General features: G+C 38.6%; 1 protein-coding gene across 2 annotated transcripts in view; it reads right to left on the bottom strand.

Moving 5' to 3' along the window:
- The window catches only part of M1AP (meiosis 1 associated protein), a 76,919-nt gene that overhangs the window by 52,132 nt on the left and 11,517 nt on the right, over window positions 1-13,270 (bottom strand). For both annotated transcript variants that reach the window (XM_067704589.1, XM_067704588.1), the window contains exons 2-3: window positions 4,942-5,127; window positions 3,844-4,012 (exon numbers count right to left, since the gene is read on the bottom strand). In XM_067704589.1, the coding sequence (XP_067560690.1) occupies window positions 3,844-4,012; window positions 4,942-5,127 (355 nt within the window). The remainder of the gene's footprint in view (window positions 1-3,843; window positions 4,013-4,941; window positions 5,128-13,270) is intronic.

Raw genomic sequence — 13,270 nt, 5'->3', positions numbered from 1 at the left:
TTTAGCATTTACTGTATACTAAGTAATTAACATGTATGATCTCATTTAACTCCCATAACTACTGGATGGGGCAGGAATTAAAGGCTTACACAGGCTAAGTACCTTCTCCAAAGCCACACAGCTAGTAAGTAATAGAACTGGGATTTAGACTCAGGCATCCTAATTCTAGAGCACTCATCCTTCTGAGAATAAGACTAGTTGCTGTTGTTAATCTCTTGACAAGAACATCAGATATAGCAAAACATTAATGGAATAAAGGAATTAACTTTGAGGAAAGTACAGGCAAACTGGGAAGATTTCAAGCCATGAACCATATGTACACTTAACTCACAAAGAGGAATTACAAGCAATTTATGGGATAATGTATTATTTATAAGCAAATAGGAAGTTACTGGAAGAATCGTTAGCAGTGACACAAGGTAGAAAGCTGCCTTCCTGCATTTAAAAGCTCTTCTGTACAGTGCTAGCCTCTAACCATTTTAAATAAAGCCATCAGGTACCCTCAGAGTACTCTGAGTTTTGTGCCATTAGAGATTCAGTACTTTCTGGGTACAGTCACTGAAGGGAGAAAAGGACATAGTCCATGCCTGATCTGTCCATGATCAAAGAGAAATAAAAAGAGCTTCTCTCTCACAGATTCAGTTTGAGAACCCACTGGGAAAGACTCTGATTAGTAGCCTGGAGAGCTATGATTGCCTCCCCTGGGTCATAGCCCACCCTGTGACCATGAAAGTAGAGGTGTTACCAAAGAAGGGGGATGCAGGGGATGCTGGGCAGACCAAGAACAGACTCCACAGGTATCACTGTCATCAATTCATTCAACAAATATATACTGATAATCTAGGATATACTACAGAGTGGGGCGCAGAAATGAGTAAGACAAATTTGTAATGCCAAGGCTTAATGCTTAAGAGTTAATACAGATAGAAAAGATATCAAGTAGTTTACAGTTTAGGTGAGAAGACAAAATTATCACACAATAAAGCAATGGTATCATCAAAAAATCTACAAACAATAAACGCTGGAGAGGGTGTGGAGAAAAGGGAACCTTCTTACACTGTTGGCGGGAACGTAAATTGATGCAGCCACTATGGAGAACAGTATGGAGGTTCCTTAAAAAACTAAAAATAGAATTACCATATGACCCAGCAATCCCACTACTGGGCATATACCCTGAGAAAACCATAATTCAAAAAGAGTCATGTACCACCATGTTCACTGCAGCACTATTTACAATAGCCAGGAAGTGGAAGCAACCTAAATGTCCATTGACAGGTGAATGGATAAAGAAGATGTGACACATATATACAATGGAATATTGCTCAGCCATAAAAAGAAACGAAATTGAATTACTTGTAGTGAGGTGGATGAACCTAGAGACTGTCATACAGAGTGAAGTAAGTCAGAAAGAGAAAAACAAATACTGTATGCTAACACATATATGTGAAATCTAAAAAAAAAATGGTTCTGATGAACTTAGGGGCAGGACAGGAATAAAGATGCAGACGTAGAGAATGGACTTGAGGACATCGGGGGGGGGGAAGGGTAAGCTGGGATGAAGTGAGAGAGTAGCACTGACATATATACATCACCAAATGTAAAATAGATAGTGGGAAGTAGCTGCATTGCATGGAGAGATCAGCTCGGTGCTGTGTGACCACCTAGAGGGGTGGGATAGGGAGGGTGGGAGGGAGCCGCAAGAGAGAGGCGATATGGGGATATATGTATACGTATAGCTGATATACTTTGTTATACAGCAGAAACTAACACACCATTGTAAAGCAATTATACTCCAATAAAAAGACGTTAAAAAGAAATAAAGCAATGGTAAACAATTCTATGTGGTATATAATTAAATGCTAAATTGTGTTGTGTAGACCACAGGCTACGTGGTTGTTCTAAGGAGAGGAAAATCAATTCAGTAGTCATGAACCTCAATTTGGCCTTAAAGGATGGGGAGGATTTGGTTGGAAGAGGATAAGGGGAGGAATTCAGAGGAAAGAAGGGGGAATTCAGAGGAAAAGATTACTACAAGTGGAGGGATGGAAATAGAAGCACAGTCAGTGAGGAGACTGCCTTGAGAAAAGCAGAGGGTGTGTAGTAGCTGAGAGCTCATATACCACACAGCAAGGCTAGTTACCCTCCCGCCCCAACCAGAACAATGTCAGTGGTCCATGATGCTGGAAGGATCCACATGTGTCAGAATTTGATGGGAAACACATCCTTAGTTACCAACCCCCTAACCTAATTAGGGCAAGAAGGGAAGAGTGAGGTTATTTATATGGAACCAGGAAGATATCAATGGTATCAGAACAGTGGACACCTCCAGGTGTGTATAACCTTGGAGAAGACCAATATAACCAGAAAGAACTGACAGAGGGTGAACTGTAACTTGAGTGTTGGATAAATTAAAACCAGTCAAAAACCTTTTAAATGCTGTAATTTGAGAATCTCTACTTGATCTCCTGACAAAAATCTTCTCATAAATTTCCATTGCTTTAGCATGAAATCTAAATGTCTTAGAATGGGTTTAGGGCATATATGGACTTTCTTGATCTAACCCTTGCCTACCTTTAGAGCCTTACTCCTGCCTCTGCCTGATAGGCTCCTGACATAAGGAACCATGGGCTCATCTCTGAAAGTTGATTTATCTTGATTTCTCATGTCCCTGGGTCTCCTTTTTGAGTCCCCCTTTCCTCTTCCTCTGCTTGGTTAATTCCTATTTGTCCTTTAAGACTCAGTTTGAATATTTTCTCTTCTAGGAAGTGTATGATTACTGGTGATTTATGGGGGATTTATTAGCAGAGATCTGAGTGCCAGTAGTTACTGGGTTGGGGTAGGCGGGCTGGGGACATCAGGGCTGGGAATCCAGTGACTCAAAACCCATTCTGGGGAGGTAGGAGGTAGGCAGGGCACATATGAACCGAGACTATAATCCCCTGGCACATGTTCCATTGTTCCATCAAACTTCACTTACAAAACACTGATTAAGAATTTCAAGACTGCAACCCAAAAGCATTAAATCCTAAGCATAGGGGCTTTCTGAATGCAGGGCCTTGTGTGACCGCACTGGTCATAGGCCAATGAAGCCAGCTGTACATATAAGTCTCTTCATACAGCATTGGTTATGATAGCAAAATGTAATAAACCAAATTATTCATTAATAAGCGATTAAACAAACTATGGTCCAACCACAAAGTAAAAAAAATCATGTATCCAGTAAAAAACGAGGAATGTCTATAGATACTAACATAGATAGCTGTACAACATGCGAAGAGGATTACAGAATATTATGTATGTCATGATCCCATTACAATATAAAATATTTCTTCCTATTATCTATCTATCTATCTATCTAATGGAGCATTAAGAGTGACACCCCAATCTCTTGAGGAGGAAGGAATTTTTACTTTTTATACCTATATTTCAGGTTTTACATTAACATATATTGTTTCTAAATTAAAAATATGATTAAAAAATTAAACTCTAACATGTAGAAACACCTGTCTGAATCACAGTGAAATCTGTTGGCTTCATTTCATTTAAGAACATAAAAGACCATGGAAGAGATTTCCCTGGTGGTCCAGTGGTTAAGAGTTCCCTTTGCAAAGCAGGTGGTTCGATCCCTGGTAGGGGAGCTAAGATTCCACATGCCTTGCGGCCAAAAAACCGAAACATAAAACAGAAGCAATATTGTAACAAATTCAATAAAGACTTTAAAAATGGTCCACATCAAAAAATCTTTTTTTAAAAAAAAAGTCCATGGAAAATAATCTTCCTGATCTGTAAAAGACTACTCATTAAAATCTTACCATTCTTTTTACCTTTTCTTTTAATTCTTACCGTCGTTGCTGGCCTCTTCAACAGGGGATGCTGAGTCCATACATTCTAGGACTCCCTTTGTGATCTCAACCACCTGAAGTCTCCTGACCCTGACTATGTCTGTATCTTTCAATCCTTCCTCCAATTGTTTGACCACCTCTTTTCCAGGCTGTGAAGTCAGAACAGTAATCTGGAAATAAATAGAAGAATCAACGTGTCTACTTTCCCTGAAGTACAGAGGTTAGAATGTAACAGGTTAGATCTGGAGGATTAAACACCCCAGAAATCTGTGGTAGTGGCTATTGTCTTTAGGGCAAATAAAAAGATTTATATGTAATTTGCAAATCAAATTTCATTTGACATATTCTGGTGCGAGAGGTCTGGTGGGACAGATCATCACAAGACCCTGCCAAACAGGCTGAACCTACCCCAGAAAGGGACCAATGAGAAGCCATCCCTGTGTTTTAGTTTTAGTTTTTCTTTTGGTCGTACCGCATGCAGCATGTGGGATCTTAGTTCCCCAACTAGGGTTCCCCGATTAGGGATTGAACCCGCACACCCTGTATTGGGAGCGTGGAGTCTCAACCACTGGACTGCCAGGGAAGTCGCCCACTGTGTTTCAGTTTTTAAGACTGCTTGAATCATTGACAGTACCCCTCTTGCTCAAAGTGCTTTGATTTCTTGAGGATACAAAGGAAATAGAATCCTTAAATTCCACTCATTAAATGTGTACTAAAGATCAGAGAGCTTATATGCTCTTTTCTCACAGTGGTACTTCCATGTAGATTTCTCTCCTTGCTCAATCTGAATCTGGGTTGAACTTGAAACTCTGGAAGGCAAGTATTAAATACATGCAATTCTCTTTTGTACTTAGACATTTTTAATTGATGAATAAGCATGCAGATGAAAGCATAATTATTTTTAAACTCATTTGTCTGATGCCTGATGTTACTAGAGACTGAATGTGTTTTAACTCACAGTCACTCATGTACCCAATGGAGTATCTAGTCATGACTTTCAATGTGAATGAAACAGAGAACAACAGAAGGATGACAAACAATGAAGGATCTAGATGGACTGAAATGGGAAGATGAGTTAGTGTCCTAAGCCATCTTTTACCTCCAGGGAAGTGTAGGTCAGAGCTGCACTTGTGGTCATGTGTCCGCTGTACTGTTTGAACTGCTGGAGCCCATCCTTTATTGCCAGCTGCAGAGAAGTGGCTTGTGGTCTGAAACAACCTTCTCTTTGCAATATGCGGAGTTCTGAGATGCAGGCCTGCAGCCTAGCAAAGTTCCCTTTCACTTGCTGCAGAGAAAAATGAATCAAAGATGCAAATCTTTAGTGACTCACGTTTCAGATTAACTGGCAGTCTAATTTCATTATCAATTACTCCTCAAGAGTACTTTTCCCTTCCTGAAAATCTGTTTATTTGACCAAGATCTATGGAATGCCTATTATGTTCTAGGCACTGCACTAAAATATTCCCTAGACCAGAGGAAGGAAAATTTTTAGCCAAAGGACTTTGATTATGTGGAATTACTAGAAACAGGAAAGAATGTGTTTTAACTCATTCACTCACCCAAAGGAAGGTTCAGTTGTGACTGCTTAGTTTTACTTTGGGGTGGTCTGCAAATTGGAGGCCTAGCAGCGTCACTCTTAGACATTATCTTCATTTCTCAGTCAGTCTAGGCACAGTGAGCTTCTCTATTCAAGAGTGATGTTTTATCAGAAATGAGGATTTTGATCATTTTAGAAATGATAAGGTCCTACCTAATCTTCCCCTCAGGATCACTTTGAGCAGAGATGCTTGGCTTAGTCTGCAGTCAGGTCAAGGAGCCAACACGTAAATCTCCTGGCTCTCCTCACTTTCCTTCACAAAAACTTGTTCTCAGGAAGTAATCTAATCTAATCTGACTCTAGATCGATGTTACGTCTTCTAAGAATATATGCATTTTGAATAAATGTGGAATTAAAATTTGTGACACTATTTGAAGGAATTCCAAGCATCAATAGCAGGTGGGGGTGGAGTGGGGAGGAATTATATTTGAGATAAGGAAACTTTGCTGATCAAAGAGCAGAATTGAGCAATATTTGCAAAATGCACATAAAATTCATGAGCATGTTACTTTGCTTACATGCTCCTCTCCATGAATCTCTGGGAAAAACACAAGAAATAGTATATAATTCTTACACAAAGAAAACTTGTAATCTAGATAGGAAGATAAGAAACCTACTCAAGTACAGACTAGTAGCCTTTGAGCATTTCTTTTCATGTACTCCCTAAAAGAATATGAAAAATGATATACTCCTTTATACGTTTTTAAGTTGACATCTAGATTTTAAGTAAGTATGTAGTTGTTAAGGATATAACTTCCAGCATATTTAAATATCAATATTTCAAAATAAAACTATACCACTACTCTTTAAAACATAATCCAATAGAATCTAAATATCATAGGGATTTGATACTTGCATTATTCAATTTAAAAAGTACATGAGCAAGCTCTTTTTTCTTTTTAACAGATGGAAATGAATATTATTCATTTTTCTCCTTGAATTCATATTTCCCTTTCACTTTTCTCATAGAGTTTTATCATAATGTAATAGAATTTTTTGGTTGGCAGTTTGTTTTTTTTTTCGGTACGCAGGCCTCTCACTGTTGTGGCTTCTCCCGTTGTGGAGCACAGGCTCCGGATGCGCAGGCCCAGCGGCCATGGCTCACGGGCCCCGCCGCTCCGCGGCACGTGGGATCTTCCCGGACCGGGGCACGAACCCGAGTCCCCTGCATCGGCAGGCGGACTCTCAACCACTGTGCCACCAGGGAAGCCCCGGATGGCAGTTTTTTATTGATCATCTTATCATACTTCTCTGTGTCAAAAATATTTACATGTTGTAAGATTTTAAAATTTCCTATGACTATAGGCTCTAATTAATAATCTAGATTGAGCTATTATTAAAATTATTGCTCATATACAATTGATCAAAACAACATATATATTACCTATTTTGATAATTATTGGCATTAAGCATAAACTTTAATTAAAAATGCATCTCAATGGCATGAGCATGTTGCGTTCTTTTTTCAATTAGTTAAGGTATGTGTGAATAAATTACTGATTGAATGGCACCAACATTCCGTATTAATCCTATTCCTATTTTCTAGGAGGTTTCTAGTGCTGAGAACCATTGTCCTGATAAATATAGAAGTCAATCAAATTGTCAAACTCATTCTGAGCTATATGCCAAAAATTATATAGGGATATAAATACTAATAAAAATTATTTTAATGATCAGCTGCTACTCAGTTGTTTGTTTTTTAAGATTTTTTTTTTATATGGATCATTTTTTAAAGTCTTTATTGAATTTGTTACAATATTGGTTCTGTTTTTTTTTGTTGTTGCTTTTTGGCCACGAGGCATGTGGGATCTTAGCTCCCCGACCAGGGATCAAACCTGCACCCCCTGCACTGGAAGGCGAAGTCTTAACCACTGGACCACCAGGGAAGTCCCTCAATTTAGTCTTCCTTCAATTTTGTTAAAATTGGACATCACCTGGTTGCAAAAGATTTTTTTTTTTTTTTTTTTTTTTTTTTACTGTACACGTGCCTCTCACTGTTGTGGCCTCTCCCATTGCGGAGCACAGGCTCCGGACGCGCAGGCTCAGTGGCCATGGCTCACGGGCCCAGCCGCTCCGCGGCATGTGGGATCTTCCCGGACCAAGGCACGAACCCGTGTCCCCTGCATCGGCAGGGGGACTCTCAACCACTGTGCCACCAGGGAAGCCCTGCAAAAGATTTTTAACCCAATCATAAGTCCTTTACTTTCTTACATTGATGCCAATATTTTGAATTATTCCTTGTTTGGTGCCCCTGCAAGTTTTAAAACCACATGGCAATTCATCACAGTAAAATTCATAGTGGGTGAAAGATTTGTACCTCTCACCTCTTCCTTTTTATTTTGGATTTTCTTTGTGAAGTGGAAGAAGGGTAATTGTGAAAGGGATGGTGGGAATGATGAAGTAGTCTGACACTCTCATCATAGGCATAATTAGTCAGAGAAATTTTAGAAAAGAATACTAGTGGAAATTGAGGATCTATATATCAATTCTTTAAAATTATATATTCCTGTGTACTCTGGGAAGTCTTATAGCCCTAGTGGTATGTGTATCCCGGTTGAAAGAGACTGTTATAGACTATTGATACTTTAGAGATTTAGAAAAAGAAAGGTAAGTGTTGGTGGAAAGGGGGTGAGATGGGGCTGAGAATTGAAAGGGTAAGATTTGTAAAAAGAATACAATATTTTATGTGTTTATGTGTGTGTGTTGGGGGATTGGTAGAGAGGCTGAAAGTTCAATACAAGCATCTATGGAGGTTGAAAGTGAATATAATGTGTCAGAGAGGAAGAGGAAATGTGCCTGACAAGAGTAGAGGATGCTTGTTGAAGAGTAGTGGGCATTTTAGTTAAAGAAGTACTAGTCTTGGTTAAGGTTTTAGATCCAAATAGACTTGAGTTCCAAACCTATCTCTTCCTCTTACTGACTATGAGTCCTTAAGCTAAAATGTCTTCAATTAGAAACTGGGGACAATGGAAATACTTATCTTACAGACTAACTATTAAATGACTTAGTTCATGTCACACAGTATGTACTCAGTGTTAGCTGTGGTTATTATTTTTTATCACTATCAAACCCTAAAAGCACTTAAATCATTGCTGATTAAACAGAAGGGGTTTGTATTGACTTAATGGCCCTATTCTACAACTGACAAAAATAAGTGGAAAAAAAATAGTATCTATGTAAATGACATAGGTCCATTCAGTCATCCATTTTAAAAAACATTTATTATTATGTGCTTATGATGTACTAGGTACCTAAAAAAAGACATAATTCCCACTTTCTACTAACTTACAAACAAGTGAGATAAATAGCCTCAGAATAGAAAGGGATAAGAGTCACACTAGAATGACATTTTCCAAAGTATGTTGACAAGTTATTGTCTGTCTATCTCACTAGAATATAAGCTCAATATAATAATATACTAAAGGAGGAATCTGATCTATCTCTTCATTGCCAGGTCTGCAGGGCCTAGGACAGTACCTGGAACACAGTTTTATTAAACAAATTATTTTTGAATAAATGGTAAATGGATGCACATATAATAAGTTTTAGGGGGAAGAAAAATATAAGTTAGAAAATATAGGCATTCTCTGTACTGCCTTTGCAACTTTTTGATGAATCTAAAATTATTCAATAATGATAAATTTATTGAAAAAATAAACGGAAAATAGTAGGAAAAAAAGGATACTATCTTCTGGTAGGGAAGGCCTTTGGAAACATGACAACAAAGGTAGGAAACCATAAAGGGAAAAATGAAGAGATCTGACCACATTAAAATTTTCTGTTAAGTAAAGGAGAATATGAATAAAGTTAAAGACAAAAAACAAACTGGGTAAATATTTGCAATGTATAAGATTAGCATGACATTAATATTCTTAATATGTAAAAAGCACCTACAAATAAACTAGATATCTGAAACACACTCTTCTACCACCTAACAGTATACATACTAGATAAAACACAAATATCTTTTATATGCATAGTTGAATTCATAAGAAATTAAGGGAAATCCCCAGGAACCAAAGTGGGGACAACAGGAAACTACAGTGTGAGATAGGTATAAAAGCCTTGGCTTTAGTTGTTGATCTTGGGAACCTAGGGCTTTGTGTTGTAAAGGAGAAGGCGACAAGGCCTTAGGCCCTCATAAGGAGTAGAATTGGAACTGCCATCCTGGCTCAAAGTTAAGACCATTCAAAAGGTTATTTTCTCAGTGAAAAGGTGGGCTAGAAAGAATCTACTCACTGGTCAAGGGAGGCGACAATGAAACTTGTTAAGTTATGTGAACTCTGAGTAGAAATGAGAAAGAAATCACTGCTGGGACCTAGAAACCATATATCTCCCCTCATGTGGGTTTGGGATTTGTCTTTATCTGCAGCGTCCAGGAAACCCTAATTTTAAAACATAACTTAAAGTGGTCCTGGGTTGATAGCACCTCAGGGCACCTGACTCAAGCAAACATAAATCCTTTCTAGAGGTATACACCCTAAACTCAGGCCCCACAGAATTCTCACACATTAAGATCAGCTTAAGGTAAGCTCATAATCCAAAATTACAAAATCAGTGAGGAAACCAAACATTATGAGAGAGAGTCTGCAGAAACAACAAACAGGAGAATTAGAATACCAACAATTTCAGATATTAGAATTATCAAATATATTTAAGTACCTTTAAGATGTTTAATGAAATAAAAGAGGGATTCAACACCATGAACAAAGAATTAAAAAACTATGAAAAAAGGACCAGAAAGATTTGAACATTACCAGGGTAACTGTACACTGAAGTAAAGGGGATAATCAGACATTTCAGGGTCTACTGGACACTGGCTATGAACTGACACTAATTCTAGGAGATCCCAAACATCATTGTTGCCCACTAGTCAGAGTAGGGGCTTGTGGAGGTCAGGTGATCAACGAAATTTTATATCAGGTCCAGTGGGTCCCCAAATGCAGCCTGTGGCTATTTCCTCAGTTTTAGAAAGCATAATTGGAATAGACATACCTAACATCTGGCAGAATCCCCACATTAGTTCCCTGACTTGTGGAGTGAGGGCAATTATGGTGGGAAAGGCCAAGTGGGAGCCTCTAGAACTGCCTCTACTTACGAAAATAATAAAAGTAATACTGAATTTCTGGAGGAATTGCAGAAATTAGTGCCACCATCAAGGACTTGAAAGATGCCGGGGTGGTGATTTCTACCACATCCCCATTCAACTTGCCCATCTGGCCTGTACGGAAGACAGACGGGTCTTGGAGAATGATAGTGCATTATCATAAACTTAACCAGGTGGTGACTCCAACAGCAGCTGCTGTGCTAGATATGGTTTCATTGCTCGAGCAAATTAACACATCTCCTGGTACCTGGTATGCAGCTATTGATCTGGCAAATGCCTTTTCTCCACGCCTGTCTATAAGGTCCCACAGAAGCAGTTTGCTTTCAGCTGACAAGGCCAGCAATACACCTTCACTGTCCTACCTCAGGGGTATATCAATTCTCCAGCCCTATGTCATAATTTAGCTCACAGAGATTTTTGACTGCCATTCCCTTCCACAAGCTATCACACTGGCCCATTACATTAATGACATTATGCTGAGTGGACCTAGTGAGCAAGAAGTAACTTATTGGTAAGACATTTGTATGCCAGAGGGTAGGAAATAAATTTGACTAAAATTCAGGGGCCTTCTACCTCAGTGAAATTCCTAGGGGTCCATTGGTATGGGGCATGTTGTGATGCCCCATCTAAGGTGATGAATAAGTTTGTTGCTTTTGGAGTAGAAGAGAGCATCTAAAGGTCAAACTGCTTTTTATACAGATGTTCAACATCTTTCTACTTTTAGCTCTACCTTCATTCTTACCTCCAGAAGTACTTGATTTTACCAATTCCCAAGGCTTTTGAGAACTTGGTGGTTTAAAATGCTTTCTTCCTTGGGTTTCCCACTACTGGCTTAAGATTTAGCTCTCTTGGGACTGCTAAGTCAATTGTCACTTTTCACCTGTATTATCGTTTCCAAAATTTTGTTGAGATTTCTCTTCTCACATTCAACAAGCATTCAAGATTCAAAGGTTACAAAAAAATATGTAGAAAAAGTCACCTTCCTACTCTTGTTCTTTAGCTAACCAGTACTTTACTGGAGGCAATCAATATTACTAGCTTATTGGGTATCTTTCCAGAGATATTTCTTTACATGGAAGAAAATATAAATGATAAACTTGATCTTTCTTCTTACCAAAATAGACCAGATTATGATACTCTTTCGTATCTTGATTTTGTTGCAGAGTAAATCTGGGTAATCGTTACATTCAATATATAAAAAGTGTCTTAATTTTTATGGCTACATAGTATTCCATTAATGGATGGACCATAACTTTATTTAACCAATTCCCTATTAATTAACATTAGGTTGTTTCCAATCTTTTGCTACTTCAAACAATGCTGAAATGAATAATCTTATACTCAAATCATTTTTGCACATATGAAAACATATCTGTAGAATAAGTTTCTAAAAACAGACTTGTGAGACTTCCCTGGTGGTCCAGTAGTTAAGACTCTGTGCTCCCAATGCAGGGGGCCCGGGTTCGATCCCTGGTTGGGGAACTAAGATCCCACATACTGCAACTAAGCCCATGCACTCTAGCGCCCATGCGCCACAACTCGAGAAGCCCAAGTGCAGCAATGAAGATCCAGTGCAGCCAAAACAAAACCAAACCTATTAAAAACAGACTTGCTAGGTTAAAGGGTATGTAAATTGTGATACCAAATTGCCCACTATAGAAATTGTGTTAAAATATATGCCTATAAATGGCATATAAGGGTGTCTGCTTCTTTATATCCTCATAAACAGTATGTCATTAAACTTAAAAAAAAAAATCTTTGCCAGCCAAATAAGTGAAAAATAATAGCATCTCAATGTAGTTTTAACTTGCATTTCTTTTATAAGTGAGACTGAACATATTCAATGTTTCAGCATCATGTGTATTTCCTTTAATGAAAACTGTGTACATAATTTCTCACTATTGATTGTTGGTCATTATCATTATTGATTTCAAGGAAATCTTTATGCGGTTAGGGAAATTAACCCTATGTGATATAGAAGCAAATATTTTTCCTCATATTGTCAGTTGTCTTTATTTTATTTTATTTTATTTTTGTGGTACCCGGGCCTCTCACTGTTGTGGCCCCTCCCGTTGTGGAGCACAGGCTCCGGACGCGCAGGCTCAGCGGCCATGGCTCACGGGCCTAGCCGCTCCGCGGCATGTGGGATCTTCCCGGACCGGGGCACGAACCCGTGTCCCCTGCATCGGCAGGTGGACTCTCAACCACTGCGCCACCAGGGAAGCCCTGTCAGTTGTCTTTAGATTTTACACACAGTATTTTTTTTTTTTTTGGCCAAGTGTATATTTTCTATTTTCTATATTTATTCAGCTGAATTTATTAATCTTTTATTTTTGGAATTTTGGGTTTTGTGTTATGATTAGAAAGGCCTTTCTTACTGTTACATTTTCCCCCATGGTCTGTATGTTAATTGTTGATTTATTGCCTCTCAGCTCAAAATTCACCCTTCAGTATATCTCTGCAATAATGGACTGAATTCTACTTTAAGCCTTTCTCCTTTACAGTAATCATGATGTTAAGTTTTCTGAGTAGAGTGTACTGGAGGGACATTGCAGGAGGAAGGTGCACTCCTGCTGAAACCAGTGGGGTATGAAGTTACCTGGTAGTGCTCCACCCACATGCCCAGAACTTGCTGGCCCTTGGTGTTATGGACTGAATGTTTGTGTCCCCTTAAAATTCATAAGTTGAAGCCCTAACTCCCAATGTGATGGTACTTAGAGGCAA

Source organism: Pseudorca crassidens, chromosome 14 (genome assembly GCF_039906515.1).
Source record: "Pseudorca crassidens isolate mPseCra1 chromosome 14, mPseCra1.hap1, whole genome shotgun sequence".
Classification (NCBI taxonomy): domain Eukaryota; kingdom Metazoa; phylum Chordata; class Mammalia; order Artiodactyla; family Delphinidae; genus Pseudorca; species Pseudorca crassidens.
The sequence above is the reverse complement of the archived record's forward strand: the minus strand, read 5'-3'. Positions and strand labels throughout refer to the sequence as shown.